Source organism: Salvelinus namaycush, chromosome 41, assembly GCF_016432855.1.
Source record: "Salvelinus namaycush isolate Seneca chromosome 41, SaNama_1.0, whole genome shotgun sequence".
Taxonomy (NCBI): Eukaryota; Metazoa; Chordata; class Actinopteri; order Salmoniformes; family Salmonidae; genus Salvelinus; species Salvelinus namaycush.
In genome coordinates, this window is record NC_052347.1 from 17,466,540 (window position 1) to 17,485,738 (window position 19,199).

Genomic DNA, 19,199 nt, shown 5'->3' on the forward strand with positions numbered 1-19,199 from the left:
TTTTCTGCTGCTTTCCCCTCCTGTGAATGAATGAGAGGAGGGCAGTCCAGTCGTGATCCAGTCACCATGGCCCTGAGGAGAAACAGGATTACTCACACACACCACTGTCCTCCTGACTTCACTCAAACCAAATCCCCACCAACCAACGAACCAAGCCCACCGCTAAAGACCTCACAAACAAACAATGATATAACCAAAGCTCAGAACACAGCACCACAACAAACAATGTAGCTTGAAAACAAGTCAAACCACTTCAATATGCACACATGCAAGCTATCTGGCATGCCTGAAGGTTTTGTTGCAAATCAAACCATGAGAGAACTCTAACTAGCTACTACATGCGTTTAATGTGTTGGTTGAGGGCTTCTCACCTCCGTGTCTTTCAGCAAGAGTATGTCCTGACTGAGGCTGCCTCACCGCGAGGCCCAGAGTTCACTAAGAGAGAAGGAGAGAGAAATTATCAAAATAACGACTAAATTGCATTGAACTTTTCCATGATGTACTATTATAAAGTTGTGGGAGGAGGAAATTGTGGTAGTCTTGCCCTCTGAACCTGCTGTGTCCTGTAGGAGCGAGGCACTGGAGGTTTTGCATATGAATATCCAAGTTAATGCCATCAGTGTTGGAACTAGCCCAATAATGGACTAAAGGTGCCTAATGTTACTCCTTATAGTCCTAGGACCTTACATGTTCTGTTTATAGGCAAAATACTTAATCTAAACGTGATTCGACTCTCAATTGTGATAAGATTTTAGAAACACAACGCCTCTACTTTCATGTCACATCAAAATTATTTCACAAATGCAAAATATACACTTACTGTAGACTATTTTAACTGGTTTTAAAACAGTTGAGCCGACAGTATCTTTCAGTGACAACACGTTTGTGGCGTCCGTCTTCCTTTTACACACAGTTGTTCTGAGACGCCGAATGCTAATTAGCACAGGTAGTCTACTCAGTCTTCTCTGTCAAGCGCTGTAACATTGGAAATATGGCCGTGTGGGAACCCTATAAATGTGTGTAGTAATTTAACCTTTTGTTTTTAGAACATTATTTCTCGCTGATATGAAAGACAATTTCCTTATGTTTCCAAAACTGTATCGCAAGCGATGCGTGTTAACGTTTAGAGCAAGCGTCAGGGCTTTTAACAAAACTTCCCCAGACAGAAAATACTATCATCAATCGGCGCAAAAGTTAGTAAGTTTCTATGAATGGGGTACATCGGAACATACCCGCATGTGACACTGGTCTTACATTTCTTCTCTTACGTAACATGCAAACCGCTTCAAGACAAATTTAGTTGTTTTTCTCGATTAATAAATTAGTATGACTAGCCCATAGTAAATATGTGTTATCCAGGGTTTTAAGGGGTCATAAATTGTCCAAAGCGTGACCTTCTGAGTGATAATAGAAGAATAGCCCTGGAGGTGTAAGAAGCGGAACAAATAGGAATCTGAGAGCGTGGCCAAAGGGAGGGGTCAGAGGTTAGGGGGAGAGGTCATCCTTCTCACCGTCACTCTGAACCTTTCTCAGGGTCACGGAGGGCGTGGAGATGGCGGAGGCACGGAAGTTAGCAGGCAGGTTCTCCGATGAGTCCGAGGTCACCCCCCTAAGGTCCTTCTCCCTGAACATCTTCCTCCAGGAAGGGGAGCGGGTGAACGTCTTAGTCCCATCCTAATGGAGGGGGGGTAGAGAGAAGGGGGGAAATGAGGAGAGAAGAGGGGGGAGGGGAGAGAGAGAAATAAAGAAAAAAAGGTTATGTCTGTCAACATTGTCAAACTGTCAAGTTAGAAAAAATGACTTGTATGAGGTGGAAAATGCGGTCTTCACATAGTTTCTGAACTAAGCGTACTGTGTTCTTTAATACCTCATCTGGTCTTCTCTCTGTTCCCATAGAGATGAGGGAGTTGTATTCCTTCTCTAGGAGTTGTCTGGCCTAGAGGAGAGATGTGAGAGGGGGGAGTACAGATTAGAATCAGGCTAGTCATTTCATTTGATATACACTACTATCAGTTTCACCTGCATGCCTGAGATACAACTGTCATCCACCAGCCAGCAGTTAGCCTGGGGACACTGTTACTGAGATACAACTGTCATCCACCAGCCAGCAGTTAGCCTGGGGACGATGTTACTGAGATACAACTGTCATCCACAAGCCAGCAGTTAACCTAGGGACACTGTTACTGAGATACAACTGTCATCCACCAGCCAGCAGTTAGCCTGGGGACGATGTTACTGAGATACAATTGTCATCTACCAGCCAGCAGTTAGCCTGGGGACGCTGTTACTGAGATACAACTGTCATCCACCAGCCAGCAGTTAGCCTGGGGACGATGTTACTGAGATACAACTGTCATCCACCAGCCAGCAGTTAGCCTGGGGACGATGTTACTGAGATACAACTGTCATCCACCAGCCAGCAGTTAGCCTGGGGACACTGTTACTGAGATACAAATGTCATCCACCAGCCAGCAGTTAGCCTGGGGACACTGTTACTGAGATACAACTGTCATCCACCAGCCAGCAGTTAGCCTGGGGACGATGTTACTGAGATACAACTGTCATCTACCAGCCAGCAGTTAGCCTGGGGACACTGTTACTGAGATACAACTGTCATCCACCAGCCAGCAGTTAGCCTGGGGACGCTGTTACTGAGATACAACTGTCATCCACCAGCCAGCAGTTAGCCTGGGGACGATGTCACTGAGATACAACTGTCATCCACCAGCCAGCAGTTAGCCTGGGGACGATGTTGCTGAGATACAACTGTCATCCACCAGCCAGCAGTTAGCCTGGGGACGATGTTACTGAGATACAACTGTCATCCACCAGCCAGCAGTTAGCCTGGGGACGATGTTACTGAGATACAACTGTCATCCACCAGCCAGCAGTTAGCCTGGGGACGATGTTGCTGAGATACAACTGTCATCCACCAGCCAGCAGTTAGCCTGGGGACGATGTTGCTGAGATACAACTGTCATCCACCAGCCAGCAGTTAGCCTGGGGACGATGTTACTGAGATACAACTGTCATCCACCAGCCAGCAGTTAGCCTGGGGACACTGTTACTGAGATACAACTGTCATCCACCAGCCAGCAGTTAGCCTGGGGACACTGTTACTGAGATACAACTGTCATCCACCAGCCAGCAGTTAGCCTGGGGACACTGTTACTGAGATACAACTGTCATCCACCAGCCAGCAGTTAGCCTGGGGACACTGTTACTGAGATACAACTGTCATCCAGCAGTTAGCCTGGGGACGATGTTGCTGAGATACAACTGTCATCCACCAGCCAGCAGTTAGCCTGGGGACGATGTTACTGAGATACAACTGTCATCCACCAGCCAGCAGTTAGCCTGGGGACACTGTTACTGAGATACAACTGTCATCCACCAGCCAGCAGTTAGCCTGGGGACACTGTTACTGAGATACAACTGTCATCCACCAGCCAGCAGTTAGCCTGGGGACGATGTTGCTGAGATACAACTGTCATCCACCAGCCAGCAGTTAGCCTGGGGACACTGTTACTGAGATACAACTGTCATCTACCAGCCAGCAGTTAGCCTGGGGACACTGTTACTGAGATACAACTGTCATCCACCAGCCAGCAGTTAGCCTGGGGACACTGTTACTGAGATACAACTGTCATCCACCAGCCAGCAGTTAGCCTGGGGACACTGTTACTGAGATACAACTGTCACCCACCAGCCAGCAGTTAGCCTGGGGACACTGTTACTGAGATACAACTGTCATCCACCAGCCAGCAGTTAGCCTGGGGACACTGTTACTGAGATACAACTGGCATCTACCAGCCAGCAGTTAGCCTGGGGACACTGTTACTGAGATACAACTGTCATCTACCAGCCAGCAGTTAGCCTGGGGACACTGTTACTGAGATACAACTGTCATCCACCAGCCAGCAGTTAGCCTGGGGACACTGTTACTGAGATACAACTGTCATCCACCAGCCAGCAGTTAGCCTGGGGACGATGTTACTGAGATACAACTGTCATCCACCAGCCAGCAGTTAGCCTGGGGACACTGTTACTGAGATACAACTGTCATCCACCAGCCAGCAGTTAGCCTGGGGACGATGTTACTGAGATACAACTGTCATCTACCAGCCAGCAGTTAGCCTGGGGACGATGTTACTGAGATACAACTGTCATCTACCAGCCAGCAGTTAGCCTGGGGACACTGTTACTGAGATACAACTGTCATCCACCAGCCAGCAGTTAGCCTGGGGACGATGTTACTGAGATACAACTGTCATCCACCAGCCAGCAGTTAGCCTGGGGACACTGTTACTGAGATACAACTGTCATCCACCAGCCAGCAGTTAGCCTGGGGACACTGTTACTGAGATACAACTGTCATCCACCAACCAGCAGTTAGCCTGGGGACGATGTTACTGAGATACAACTGTCATCTACCAGCCAGCAGTTAGCCTGGGGACGCTGTTACTGAGATACAACTGTCATCCACCAGCCAGCAGTTAGCCTGGGGACGATGTTGCTGAGATACAACTGTCATCCACCAGCCAGCAGTTAGCCTGGGGACACTGTTACTGAGATACAACTGTCATCCACCAGCCAGCAGTTAGCCTGGGGACGATGTTGCTGAGATACAACTGTCATCCACCAGCCAGCAGTTAGCCTGGGGACACTGTTACTGAGATACAACTGTCATCCACCAGCCAGCAGTTAGCCTGGGGACACTGTTACTGAGATACAACTGTCATCCACCAGCCAGCAGTTAGCCTGGGGACGATGTTGCTGAGATACAACTGTCATCCACCAGCCAGCAGTTAGCCTGGGGACGATGTTGCTGAGATACAACTGTCATCTACCAGCCAGCAGTTAGCCTGGGGACACTGTTACTGAGATACAACTGTCATCCACCAGCCAGCAGTTAGCCTGGGGACGATGTTGCTGAGATACAACTGTCATCCACCAACCAGCAGTTAGCCTGGGGACACTGTTACTGAGATACAACTGTCATCCACCAGCCAGCAGTTAGCCTGGGGACGATGTTGCTGAGATACAACTGTCATCCACCAGCCAGCAGTTAGCCTGGGGACACTGTTACTGAGATACAACTGTCATCCACCAGCCAGCAGTTAGCCTGGGGACACTGTTACTGAGATACAACTGTCATCCACCAGCCAGCAGTTAGCCTGGGGACGATGTTGCTGAGATACAACTGTCATCCACCAGCCAGCAGTTAGCCTGGGGACGATGTTGCTGAGATACAACTGTCATCTACCAGCCAGCAGTTAGCCTGGGGACACTGTTACTGAGATACAACTGTCATCCACCAGCCAGCAGTTAGCCTGGGGACACTGTTACTGAGATACAACTGTCATCTACCAGCCAGCAGTTAGCCTGGGGACACTGTTACTGAGATACAACTGTCATCCACCAGCCAGCAGTTAGCCTGGGGACGATGTTGCTGAGATACAACTGTCATCCACCAGCCAGCAGTTAGCCTGGGGACACTGTTACTGAGATACAACTGTCATCCACCAGCCAGCAGTTAGCCTGGGGACGATGTTACTGAGATACAACTGTCATCCACCAGCCAGCAGTTAGCCTGGGGACGATGTTACTGAGATACAACTGTCATCCACCAGCCAGCAGTTAGCCTGGGGACGATGTTGCTGAGATACAACTGTCATCCACCAGCCAGCAGTTAGCCTGGGGACGATGTTGCTGAGATACAACTGTCATCCACCAGCCAGCAGTTAGCCTGGGGACGATGTTACTGAGATACAACTGTCATCCACCAGCCAGCAGTTAGCCTGGGGACACTGTTACTGAGATACAACTGTCATCCACCAGCCAGCAGTTAGCCTGGGGACACTGTTACTGAGATACAACTGTCATCCACCAGCCAGCAGTTAGCCTGGGGACACTGTTACTGAGATACAACTGTCATCCACCAGCCAGCAGTTAGCCTGGGGACACTGTTACTGAGATACAACTGTCATCCAGCAGTTAGCCTGGGGACGATGTTGCTGAGATACAACTGTCATCCACCAGCCAGCAGTTAGCCTGGGGACGATGTTACTGAGATACAACTGTCATCCACCAGCCAGCAGTTAGCCTGGGGACACTGTTACTGAGATACAACTGTCATCCACCAGCCAGCAGTTAGCCTGGGGACACTGTTACTGAGATACAACTGTCATCCACCAGCCAGCAGTTAGCCTGGGGACACTGTTACTGAGATACAACTGTCATCTACCAGCCAGCAGTTAGCCTGGGGACACTGTTACTGAGATACAACTGTCATCCACCAGCCAGCAGTTAGCCTGGGGACGATGTTGCTGAGATACAACTGTCATCCACCAGCCAGCAGTTAGCCTGGGGACACTGTTACTGAGATACAACTGTCATCCACCAGCCAGCAGTTAGCCTGGGGACGATGTTACTGAGATACAACTGTCATCCACCAGCCAGCAGTTAGCCTGGGGACGATGTTACTGAGATACAACTGTCATCCACCAGCCAGCAGTTAGCCTGGGGACGATGTTGCTGAGATACAACTGTCATCCACCAGCCAGCAGTTAGCCTGGGGACGATGTTGCTGAGATACAACTGTCATCCACCAGCCAGCAGTTAGCCTGGGGACGATGTTACTGAGATACAACTGTCATCCACCAGCCAGCAGTTAGCCTGGGGACACTGTTACTGAGATACAACTGTCATCCACCAGCCAGCAGTTAGCCTGGGGACACTGTTACTGAGATACAACTGTCATCCACCAGCCAGCAGTTAGCCTGGGGACACTGTTACTGAGATACAACTGTCATCCACCAGCCAGCAGTTAGCCTGGGGACACTGTTACTGAGATACAACTGTCATCCAGCAGTTAGCCTGGGGACGATGTTGCTGAGATACAACTGTCATCCACCAGCCAGCAGTTAGCCTGGGGACGATGTTACTGAGATACAACTGTCATCCACCAGCCAGCAGTTAGCCTGGGGACACTGTTACTGAGATACAACTGTCATCCACCAGCCAGCAGTTAGCCTGGGGACACTGTTACTGAGATACAACTGTCATCCACCAGCCAGCAGTTAGCCTGGGGACGATGTTGCTGAGATACAACTGTCATCCACCAGCCAGCAGTTAGCCTGGGGACACTGTTACTGAGATACAACTGTCATCTACCAGCCAGCAGTTAGCCTGGGGACACTGTTACTGAGATACAACTGTCATCCACCAGCCAGCAGTTAGCCTGGGGACACTGTTACTGAGATACAACTGTCATCCACCAGCCAGCAGTTAGCCTGGGGACACTGTTACTGAGATACAACTGTCACCCACCAGCCAGCAGTTAGCCTGGGGACACTGTTACTGAGATACAACTGTCATCCACCAGCCAGCAGTTAGCCTGGGGACACTGTTACTGAGATACAACTGTCATCTACCAGCCAGCAGTTAGCCTGGGGACACTGTTACTGAGATACAACTGTCATCTACCAGCCAGCAGTTAGCCTGGGGACACTGTTACTGAGATACAACTGTCATCCACCAGCCAGCAGTTAGCCTGGGGACACTGTTACTGAGATACAACTGTCATCCACCAGCCAGCAGTTAGCCTGGGGACGATGTTACTGAGATACAACTGTCATCCACCAGCCAGCAGTTAGCCTGGGGACACTGTTACTGAGATACAACTGTCATCCACCAGCCAGCAGTTAGCCTGGGGACGATGTTACTGAGATACAACTGTCATCTACCAGCCAGCAGTTAGCCTGGGGACGATGTTACTGAGATACAACTGTCATCTACCAGCCAGCAGTTAGCCTGGGGACGATGTTACTGAGATACAACTGTCATCCACCAGCCAGCAGTTAGCCTGGGGACACTGTTACTGAGATACAACTGTCATCCACCAGCCAGCAGTTAGCCTGGGGACACTGTTACTGAGATACAACTGTCATCCACCAACCAGCAGTTAGCCTGGGGACGATGTTACTGAGATACAACTGTCATCTACCAGCCAGCAGTTAGCCTGGGGACGCTGTTACTGAGATACAACTGTCATCCACCAGCCAGCAGTTAGCCTGGGGACGATGTTGCTGAGATACAACTGTCATCCACCAGCCAGCAGTTAGCCTGGGGACACTGTTACTGAGATACAACTGTCATCCACCAGCCAGCAGTTAGCCTGGGGACGATGTTGCTGAGATACAACTGTCATCCACCAGCCAGCAGTTAGCCTGGGGACACTGTTACTGAGATACAACTGTCATCCACCAGCCAGCAGTTAGCCTGGGGACACTGTTACTGAGATACAACTGTCATCCACCAGCCAGCAGTTAGCCTGGGGACGATGTTGCTGAGATACAACTGTCATCCACCAGCCAGCAGTTAGCCTGGGGACGATGTTGCTGAGATACAACTGTCATCTACCAGCCAGCAGTTAGCCTGGGGACACTGTTACTGAGATACAACTGTCATCCACCAGCCAGCAGTTAGCCTGGGGACGATGTTGCTGAGATACAACTGTCATCCACCAGCCAGCAGTTAGCCTGGGGACACTGTTACTGAGATACAACTGTCATCCACCAGCCAGCAGTTAGCCTGGGGACGATGTTGCTGAGATACAACTGTCATCCACCAGCCAGCAGTTAGCCTGGGGACACTGTTACTGAGATACAACTGTCATCCACCAGCCAGCAGTTAGCCTGGGGACACTGTTACTGAGATACAACTGTCATCCACCAGCCAGCAGTTAGCCTGGGGACGATGTTGCTGAGATACAACTGTCATCCACCAGCCAGCAGTTAGCCTGGGGACGATGTTGCTGAGATACAACTGTCATCTACCAGCCAGCAGTTAGCCTGGGGACACTGTTACTGAGATACAACTGTCATCCACCAGCCAGCAGTTAGCCTGGGGACACTGTTACTGAGATACAACTGTCATCTACCAGCCAGCAGTTAGCCTGGGGACACTGTTACTGAGATACAACTGTCATCCACCAGCCAGCAGTTAGCCTGGGGACGATGTTGCTGAGATACAACTGTCATCCACCAGCCAGCAGTTAGCCTGGGGACACTGTTACTGAGATACAACTGTCATCCACCAGCCAGCAGTTAGCCTGGGGACGATGTTACTGAGATACAACTGTCATCCACCAGCCAGCAGTTAGCCTGGGGACGATGTTACTGAGATACAACTGTCATCCACCAGCCAGCAGTTAGCCTGGGGACGATGTTGCTGAGATACAACTGTCATCCACCAGCCAGCAGTTAGCCTGGGGACGATGTTGCTGAGATACAACTGTCATCCACCAGCCAGCAGTTAGCCTGGGGACGATGTTACTGAGATACAACTGTCATCCACCAGCCAGCAGTTAGCCTGGGGACACTGTTACTGAGATACAACTGTCATCCACCAGCCAGCAGTTAGCCTGGGGACACTGTTACTGAGATACAACTGTCATCCACCAGCCAGCAGTTAGCCTGGGGACACTGTTACTGAGATACAACTGTCATCCACCAGCCAGCAGTTAGCCTGGGGACACTGTTACTGAGATACAACTGTCATCCAGCAGTTAGCCTGGGGACGATGTTGCTGAGATACAACTGTCATCCACCAGCCAGCAGTTAGCCTGGGGACGATGTTACTGAGATACAACTGTCATCCACCAGCCAGCAGTTAGCCTGGGGACACTGTTACTGAGATACAACTGTCATCCACCAGCCAGCAGTTAGCCTGGGGACACTGTTACTGAGATACAACTGTCATCCACCAGCCAGCAGTTAGCCTGGGGACGATGTTGCTGAGATACAACTGTCATCCACCAGCCAGCAGTTAGCCTGGGGACACTGTTACTGAGATACAACTGTCATCTACCAGCCAGCAGTTAGCCTGGGGACACTGTTACTGAGATACAACTGTCATCCACCAGCCAGCAGTTAGCCTGGGGACACTGTTACTGAGATACAACTGTCATCCACCAGCCAGCAGTTAGCCTGGGGACACTGTTACTGAGATACAACTGTCACCCACCAGCCAGCAGTTAGCCTGGGGACACTGTTACTGAGATACAACTGTCATCCACCAGCCAGCAGTTAGCCTGGGGACACTGTTACTGAGATACAACTGTCATCCACCAGCCAGCAGTTAGCCTGGGGACGATGTTGCTGAGATACAACTGTCATCCACCAGCCAGCAGTTAGCCTGGGGACACTGTTACTGAGATACAACTGTCATCCACCAGCCAGCAGTTAGCCTGGGGACGATGTTGCTGAGATACAACTGTCATCCACCAGCCAGCAGTTAGCCTGGGGACACTGTTACTGAGATACAACTGTCATCCACCAGCCAGCAGTTAGCCTGGGGACGATGTTGCTGAGATACAACTGTCATCCACCAGCCAGCAGTTAGCCTGGGGACACTGTTACTGAGATACAACTGTCATCCACCAGCCAGCAGTTAGCCTGGGGACACTGTTACTGAGATACAACTGTCATCCACCAGCCAGCAGTTAGCCTGGGGACGATGTTGCTGAGATACAACTGTCATCCACCAGCCAGCAGTTAGCCTGGGGACGATGTTGCTGAGATACAACTGTCATCTACCAGCCAGCAGTTAGCCTGGGGACACTGTTACTGAGATACAACTGTCATCCACCAGCCAGCAGTTAGCCTGGGGACACTGTTACTGAGATACAACTGTCATCTACCAGCCAGCAGTTAGCCTGGGGACACTGTTACTGAGATACAACTGTCATCCACCAGCCAGCAGTTAGCCTGGGGACGATGTTGCTGAGATACAACTGTCATCCACCAGCCAGCAGTTAGCCTGGGGACACTGTTACTGAGATACAACTGTCATCCACCAGCCAGCAGTTAGCCTGGGGACGATGTTACTGAGATACAACTGTCATCCACCAGCCAGCAGTTAGCCTGGGGACGATGTTACTGAGATACAACTGTCATCCACCAGCCAGCAGTTAGCCTGGGGACGATGTTGCTGAGATACAACTGTCATCCACCAGCCAGCAGTTAGCCTGGGGACGATGTTGCTGAGATACAACTGTCATCCACCAGCCAGCAGTTAGCCTGGGGACGATGTTACTGAGATACAACTGTCATCCACCAGCCAGCAGTTAGCCTGGGGACACTGTTACTGAGATACAACTGTCATCCACCAGCCAGCAGTTAGCCTGGGGACACTGTTACTGAGATACAACTGTCATCCACCAGCCAGCAGTTAGCCTGGGGACACTGTTACTGAGATACAACTGTCATCCACCAGCCAGCAGTTAGCCTGGGGACACTGTTACTGAGATACAACTGTCATCCAGCAGTTAGCCTGGGGACGATGTTGCTGAGATACAACTGTCATCCACCAGCCAGCAGTTAGCCTGGGGACGATGTTACTGAGATACAACTGTCATCCACCAGCCAGCAGTTAGCCTGGGGACACTGTTACTGAGATACAACTGTCATCCACCAGCCAGCAGTTAGCCTGGGGACACTGTTACTGAGATACAACTGTCATCCACCAGCCAGCAGTTAGCCTGGGGACGATGTTGCTGAGATACAACTGTCATCCACCAGCCAGCAGTTAGCCTGGGGACACTGTTACTGAGATACAACTGTCATCTACCAGCCAGCAGTTAGCCTGGGGACACTGTTACTGAGATACAACTGTCATCCACCAGCCAGCAGTTAGCCTGGGGACACTGTTACTGAGATACAACTGTCATCCACCAGCCAGCAGTTAGCCTGGGGACACTGTTACTGAGATACAACTGTCACCCACCAGCCAGCAGTTAGCCTGGGGACACTGTTACTGAGATACAACTGTCATCCACCAGCCAGCAGTTAGCCTGGGGACACTGTTACTGAGATACAACTGGCATCTACCAGCCAGCAGTTAGCCTGGGGACACTGTTACTGAGATACAACTGTCATCCACCAGCCAGCAGTTAGCCTGGGGACGATGTTACTGAGATACAACTGTCATCCACCAGCCAGCAGTTAGCCTGGGGACACTGTTACTGAGATACAACTGTCATCCACCAGCCAGCAGTTAGCCTGGGGACGATGTTACTGAGATACAACTGTCATCTACCAGCCAGCAGTTAGCCTGGGGACGATGTTACTGAGATACAACTGTCATCTACCAGCCAGCAGTTAGCCTGGGGACACTGTTACTGAGATACAACTGTCATCCACCAGCCAGCAGTTAGCCTGGGGACGATGTTACTGAGATACAACTGTCATCCACCAGCCAGCAGTTAGCCTGGGGACACTGTTACTGAGATACAACTGTCATCCACCAGCCAGCAGTTAGCCTGGGGACACTGTTACTGAGATACAACTGTCATCCACCAACCAGCAGTTAGCCTGGGGACGATGTTACTGAGATACAACTGTCATCTACCAGCCAGCAGTTAGCCTGGGGACGCTGTTACTGAGATACAACTGTCATCCACCAGCCAGCAGTTAGCCTGGGGACGATGTTGCTGAGATACAACTGTCATCCACCAGCCAGCAGTTAGCCTGGGGACACTGTTACTGAGATACAACTGTCATCCACCAGCCAGCAGTTAGCCTGGGGACGATGTTGCTGAGATACAACTGTCATCCACCAGCCAGCAGTTAGCCTGGGGACACTGTTACTGAGATACAACTGTCATCCACCAGCCAGCAGTTAGCCTGGGGACACTGTTACTGAGATACAACTGTCATCCACCAGCCAGCAGTTAGCCTGGGGACGATGTTGCTGAGATACAACTGTCATCCACCAGCCAGCAGTTAGCCTGGGGACGATGTTGCTGAGATACAACTGTCATCTACCAGCCAGCAGTTAGCCTGGGGACACTGTTACTGAGATACAACTGTCATCCACCAGCCAGCAGTTAGCCTGGGGACGATGTTGCTGAGATACAACTGTCATCCACCAGCCAGCAGTTAGCCTGGGGACACTGTTACTGAGATACAACTGTCATCCACCAGCCAGCAGTTAGCCTGGGGACGATGTTGCTGAGATACAACTGTCATCCACCAGCCAGCAGTTAGCCTGGGGACACTGTTACTGAGATACAACTGTCATCCACCAGCCAGCAGTTAGCCTGGGGACACTGTTACTGAGATACAACTGTCATCCACCAGCCAGCAGTTAGCCTGGGGACGATGTTGCTGAGATACAACTGTCATCCACCAGCCAGCAGTTAGCCTGGGGACGATGTTGCTGAGATACAACTGTCATCTACCAGCCAGCAGTTAGCCTGGGGACACTGTTACTGAGATACAACTGTCATCCACCAGCCAGCAGTTAGCCTGGGGACACTGTTACTGAGATACAATTGTCATCTACCAGCCAGCAGTTAGCCTGGGGACACTGTTACTGAGATACAACTGTCATCCACCAGCCAGCAGTTAGCCTGGGGACGATGTTGCTGAGATACAACTGTCATCCACCAGCCAGCAGTTAGCCTGGGGACACTGTTACTGAGATACAACTGTCATCCACCAGCCAGCAGTTAGCCTGGGGACGATGTTACTGAGATACAACTGTCATCCACCAGCCAGCAGTTAGCCTGGGGACGATGTTACTGAGATACAACTGTCATCCACCAGCCAGCAGTTAGCCTGGGGACGATGTTGCTGAGATACAACTGTCATCCACCAGCCAGCAGTTAGCCTGGGGACGATGTTGCTGAGATACAACTGTCATCCACCAGCCAGCAGTTAGCCTGGGGACGATGTTACTGAGATACAACTGTCATCCACCAGCCAGCAGTTAGCCTGGGGACACTGTTACTGAGATACAACTGTCATCCACCAGCCAGCAGTTAGCCTGGGGACACTGTTACTGAGATACAACTGTCATCCACCAGCCAGCAGTTAGCCTGGGGACACTGTTACTGAGATACAACTGTCATCCACCAGCCAGCAGTTAGCCTGGGGACACTGTTACTGAGATACAACTGTCATCCAGCAGTTAGCCTGGGGACGATGTTGCTGAGATACAACTGTCATCCACCAGCCAGCAGTTAGCCTGGGGACGATGTTACTGAGATACAACTGTCATCCACCAGCCAGCAGTTAGCCTGGGGACACTGTTACTGAGATACAACTGTCATCCACCAGCCAGCAGTTAGCCTGGGGACACTGTTACTGAGATACAACTGTCATCCACCAGCCAGCAGTTAGCCTGGGGACGATGTTGCTGAGATACAACTGTCATCCACCAGCCAGCAGTTAGCCTGGGGACACTGTTACTGAGATACAACTGTCATCTACCAGCCAGCAGTTAGCCTGGGGACACTGTTACTGAGATACAACTGTCATCCACCAGCCAGCAGTTAGCCTGGGGACACTGTTACTGAGATACAACTGTCATCCACCAGCCAGCAGTTAGCCTGGGGACACTGTTACTGAGATACAACTGTCACCCACCAGCCAGCAGTTAGCCTGGGGACACTGTTACTGAGATACAACTGTCATCCACCAGCCAGCAGTTAGCCTGGGGACACTGTTACTGAGATACAACTGTCATCCAGCAGTTAGCCTGGGGACGATGTTGCTGAGATACAACTGTCATCCACCAGCCAGCAGTTAGCCTGGGGACGATGTTACTGAGATACAACTGTCATCCACCAGCCAGCAGTTAGCCTGGGGACACTGTTACTGAGATACAACTGTCATCCACCAGCCAGCAGTTAGCCTGGGGACACTGTTACTGAGATACAACTGTCATCCACCAGCCAGCAGTTAGCCTGGGGACGATGTTGCTGAGATACAACTGTCATCCACCAGCCAGCAGTTAGCCTGGGGACACTGTTACTGAGATACAACTGTCATCTACCAGCCAGCAGTTAGCCTGGGGACACTGTTACTGAGATACAACTGTCATCCACCAGCCAGCAGTTAGCCTGGGGACACTGTTACTGAGATACAACTGTCATCCACCAGCCAGCAGTTAGCCTGGGGACACTGTTACTGAGATACAACTGTCACCCACCAGCCAGCAGTTAGCCTGGGGACACTGTTACTGAGATACAACTGTCATCCACCAGCCAGCAGTTAGCCTGGGGACACTGTTACTGAGATACAACTGGCATCTACCAGCCAGCAGTTAGCCTGGGGACACTGTTACTGAGATACAACTGTCATCCACCAGCCAGCAGTTAGCCTGGGGACGATGTTACTGAGATACAACTGTCATCCACCAGCCAGCAGTTAGCCTGGGGACACTGTTACTGAGATACAACTGTCATCCACCAGCCAGCAGTTAGCCTGGGGACGATGTTACTGAGATACAACTGTCATCTACCAGCCAGCAGTTAGCCTGGGGACGATGTTACTGAGATACAACTGTCATCTACCAGCCAGCAGTTAGCCTGGGGACACTGTTACTGAGATACAACTGTCATCCACCAGCCAGCAGTTAGCCTGGGGACGATGTTACTGAGATACAACTGTCATCCACCAGCCAGCAGTTAGCCTGGGGACACTGTTACTGAGATACAACTGTCATCCACCAGCCAGCAGTTAGCCTGGGGACACTGTTACTGAGATACAACTGTCATCCACCAACCAGCAGTTAGCCTGGGGACGATGTTACTGAGATACAACTGTCATCTACCAGCCAGCAGTTAGCCTGGGGACGCTGTTACTGAGATACAACTGTCATCCACCAGCCAGCAGTTAGCCTGGGGACGATGTTGCTGAGATACAACTGTCATCCACCAGCCAGCAGTTAGCCTGGGGACACTGTTACTGAGATACAACTGTCATCCACCAGCCAGCAGTTAGCCTGGGGACGATGTTGCTGAGATACAACTGTCATCCACCAGCCAGCAGTTAGCCTGGGGACACTGTTACTGAGATACAACTGTCATCCACCAGCCAGCAGTTAGCCTGGGGACACTGTTACTGAGATACAACTGTCATCCACCAGCCAGCAGTTAGCCTGGGGACGATGTTGCTGAGATACAACTGTCATCCACCAGCCAGCAGTTAGCCTGGGGACGATGTTGCTGAGATACAACTGTCATCTACCAGCCAGCAGTTAGCCTGGGGACACTGTTACTGAGATACAACTGTCATCCACCAGCCAGCAGTTAGCCTGGGGACGATGTTGCTGAGATACAACTGTCATCCACCAGCCAGCAGTTAGCCTGGGGACACTGTTACTGAGATACAACTGTCATCCACCAGCCAGCAGTTAGCCTGGGGACGATGTTGCTGAGATACAACTGTCATCCACCAGCCAGCAGTTAGCCTGGGGACACTGTTACTGAGATACAACTGTCATCCACCAGCCAGCAGTTAGCCTGGGGACACTGTTACTGAGATACAACTGTCATCCACCAGCCAGCAGTTAGCCTGGGGACGATGTTGCTGAGATACAACTGTCATCCACCAGCCAGCAGTTAGCCTGGGGACGATGTTGCTGAGATACAACTGTCATCTACCAGCCAGCAGTTAGCCTGGGGACACTGTTACTGAGATACAACTGTCATCCACCAGCCAGCAGTTAGCCTGGGGACACTGTTACTGAGATACAATTGTCATCTACCAGCCAGCAGTTAGCCTGGGGACACTGTTACTGAGATACAACTGTCATCCACCAGCCAGCAGTTAGCCTGGGGACGATGTTGCTGAGATACAACTGTCATCCACCAGCCAGCAGTTAGCCTGGGGACACTGTTACTGAGATACAACTGTCATCCACCAGCCAGCAGTTAGCCTGGGGACGATGTTACTGAGATACAACTGTCATCCACCAGCCAGCAGTTAGCCTGGGGACGATGTTACTGAGATACAACTGTCATCCACCAGCCAGCAGTTAGCCTGGGGACGATGTTGCTGAGATACAACTGTCATCCACCAGCCAGCAGTTAGCCTGGGGACGATGTTGCTGAGATACAACTGTCATCCACCAGCCAGCAGTTAGCCTGGGGACGATGTTACTGAGATACAACTGTCATCCACCAGCCAGCAGTTAGCCTGGGGACACTGTTACTGAGATACAACTGTCATCCACCAGCCAGCAGTTAGCCTGGGGACACTGTTACTGAGATACAACTGTCATCCACCAGCCAGCAGTTAGCCTGGGGACACTGTTACTGAGATACAACTGTCATCCACCAGCCAGCAGTTAGCCTGGGGACACTGTTACTGAGATACAACTGTCATCCAGCAGTTAGCCTGGGGACGATGTTGCTGAGATACAACTGTCATCCACCAGCCAGCAGTTAGCCTGGGGACGATGTTACTGAGATACAACTGTCATCCACCAGCCAGCAGTTAGCCTGGGGACACTGTTACTGAGATACAACTGTCATCCACCAGCCAGCAGTTAGCCTGGGGACACTGTTACTGAGATACAACTGTCATCCACCAGCCAGCAGTTAGCCTGGGGACGATGTTGCTGAGATACAACTGTCATCCACCAGCCAGCAGTTAGCCTGGGGACACTGTTACTGAGATACAACTGTCATCTACCAGCCAGCAGTTAGCCTGGGGACACTGTTACTGAGATACAACTGTCATCCACCAGCCAGCAGTTAGCCTGGGGACACTGTTACTGAGATACAACTGTCATCCACCAGCCAGCAGTTAGCCTGGGGACACTGTTACTGAGATACAACTGTCACCCACCAGCCAGCAGTTAGCCTGGGGACACTGTTACTGAGATACAACTGTCATCCACCAGCCAGCAGTTAGCCTGGGGACACTGTTACTGAGATACAACTGGCATCTACCAGCCAGCAGTTAGCCTGGGGACACTGTTACTGAGATACAACTGTCATCCACCAGCCAGCAGTTAGCCTGGGGACGATGTTACTGAGATACAACTGTCATCCACCAGCCAGCAGTTAGCCTGGGGACACTGTTACTGAGATACAACTGTCATCCACCAGCCAGCAGTTAGCCTGGGGACGATGTTACTGAGATACAACTGTCATCTACCAGCCAGCAGTTAGCCTGGGGACGATGTTACTGAGATACAACTGTCATCTACCAGCCAGCAGTTAGCCTGGGGACACTGTTACTGAGATACAACTGTCATCCACCAGCCAGCAGTTAGCCTGGGGACGATGTTACTGAGATACAACTGTCATCCACCAGCCAGCAGTTAGCCTGGGGACACTGTTACTGAGATACAACTGTCATCCACCAGCCAGCAGTTAGCCTGGGGACACTGTTACTGAGATACAACTGTCATCCACCAACCAGCAGTTAGCCTGGGGACGATGTTACTGAGATACAACTGTCATCTACCAGCCAGCAGTTAGCCTGGGGACGCTGTTACTGAGATACAACTGTCATCCACCAGCCAGCAGTTAGCCTGGGGACGATGTTGCTGAGATACAACTGTCATCCACCAGCCAGCAGTTAGCCTGGGGACACTGTTACTGAGATACAACTGTCATCCACCAGCCAGCAGTTAGCCTGGGGACGATGTTGCTGAGATACAACTGTCATCCACCAGCCAGCAGTTAGCCTGGGGACACTGTTACTGAGATACAACTGTCATCCACCAGCCAGCAGTTAGCCTGGGGACACTGTTACTGAGATACAACTGTCATCCACCAGCCAGCAGTTAGCCTGGGGACGATGTTGCTGAGATACAACTGTCATCCACCAGCCAGCAGTTAGCCTGGGGACGATGTTGCTGAGATACAACTGTCATCTACCAGCCAGCAGTTAGCCTGGGGACACTGTTACTGAGATACAACTGTCATCCACCAGCCAGCAGTTAGCCTGGGGACGATGTTGCTGAGATACAACTGTCATCCACCAGCCAGCAGTTAGCCTGGGGACACTGTTACTGAGATACAACTGTCATCCACCAGCCAGCAGTTAGCCTGGGGACGATGTTGCTGAGATACAACTGTCATCCACCAGCCAGCAGTTAGCCTGGGGACACTGTTACTGAGATACAACTGTCATCCACCAGCCAGCAGTTAGCCTGGGGACACTGTTACTGAGATACAACTGTCATCCACCAGCCAGCAGTTAGCCTGGGGACGATGTTGCTGAGATACAACTGTCATCCACCAGCCAGCAGTTAGCCTGGGGACGATGTTGCTGAGATACAACTGTCATCTACCAGCCAGCAGTTAGCCTGGGGACACTGTTACTGAGATACAACTGTCATCCACCAGCCAGCAGTTAGCCTGGGGACACTGTTACTGAGATACAACTGTC

At 51.2% G+C, this 19,199-nt stretch overlaps 1 protein-coding gene across 1 annotated transcript in view; it reads right to left on the minus strand.

Moving 5' to 3' along the window:
* Positions 1–382: 382 nt before the first annotated feature.
* Positions 383–19,199, minus strand: part of LOC120034448 (liprin-alpha-3-like) — a 48,196-nt gene continuing 29,379 nt past the window's right edge. The window contains exons 28-30 of the mRNA XM_038981013.1: positions 1,868–1,936; positions 1,512–1,674; positions 383–435 (exon numbers count right to left, since the gene is read on the minus strand). Of these exons, the coding sequence (XP_038836941.1) occupies positions 383–435; positions 1,512–1,674; positions 1,868–1,936 (285 nt within the window). The remainder of the gene's footprint in view (positions 436–1,511; positions 1,675–1,867; positions 1,937–19,199) is intronic.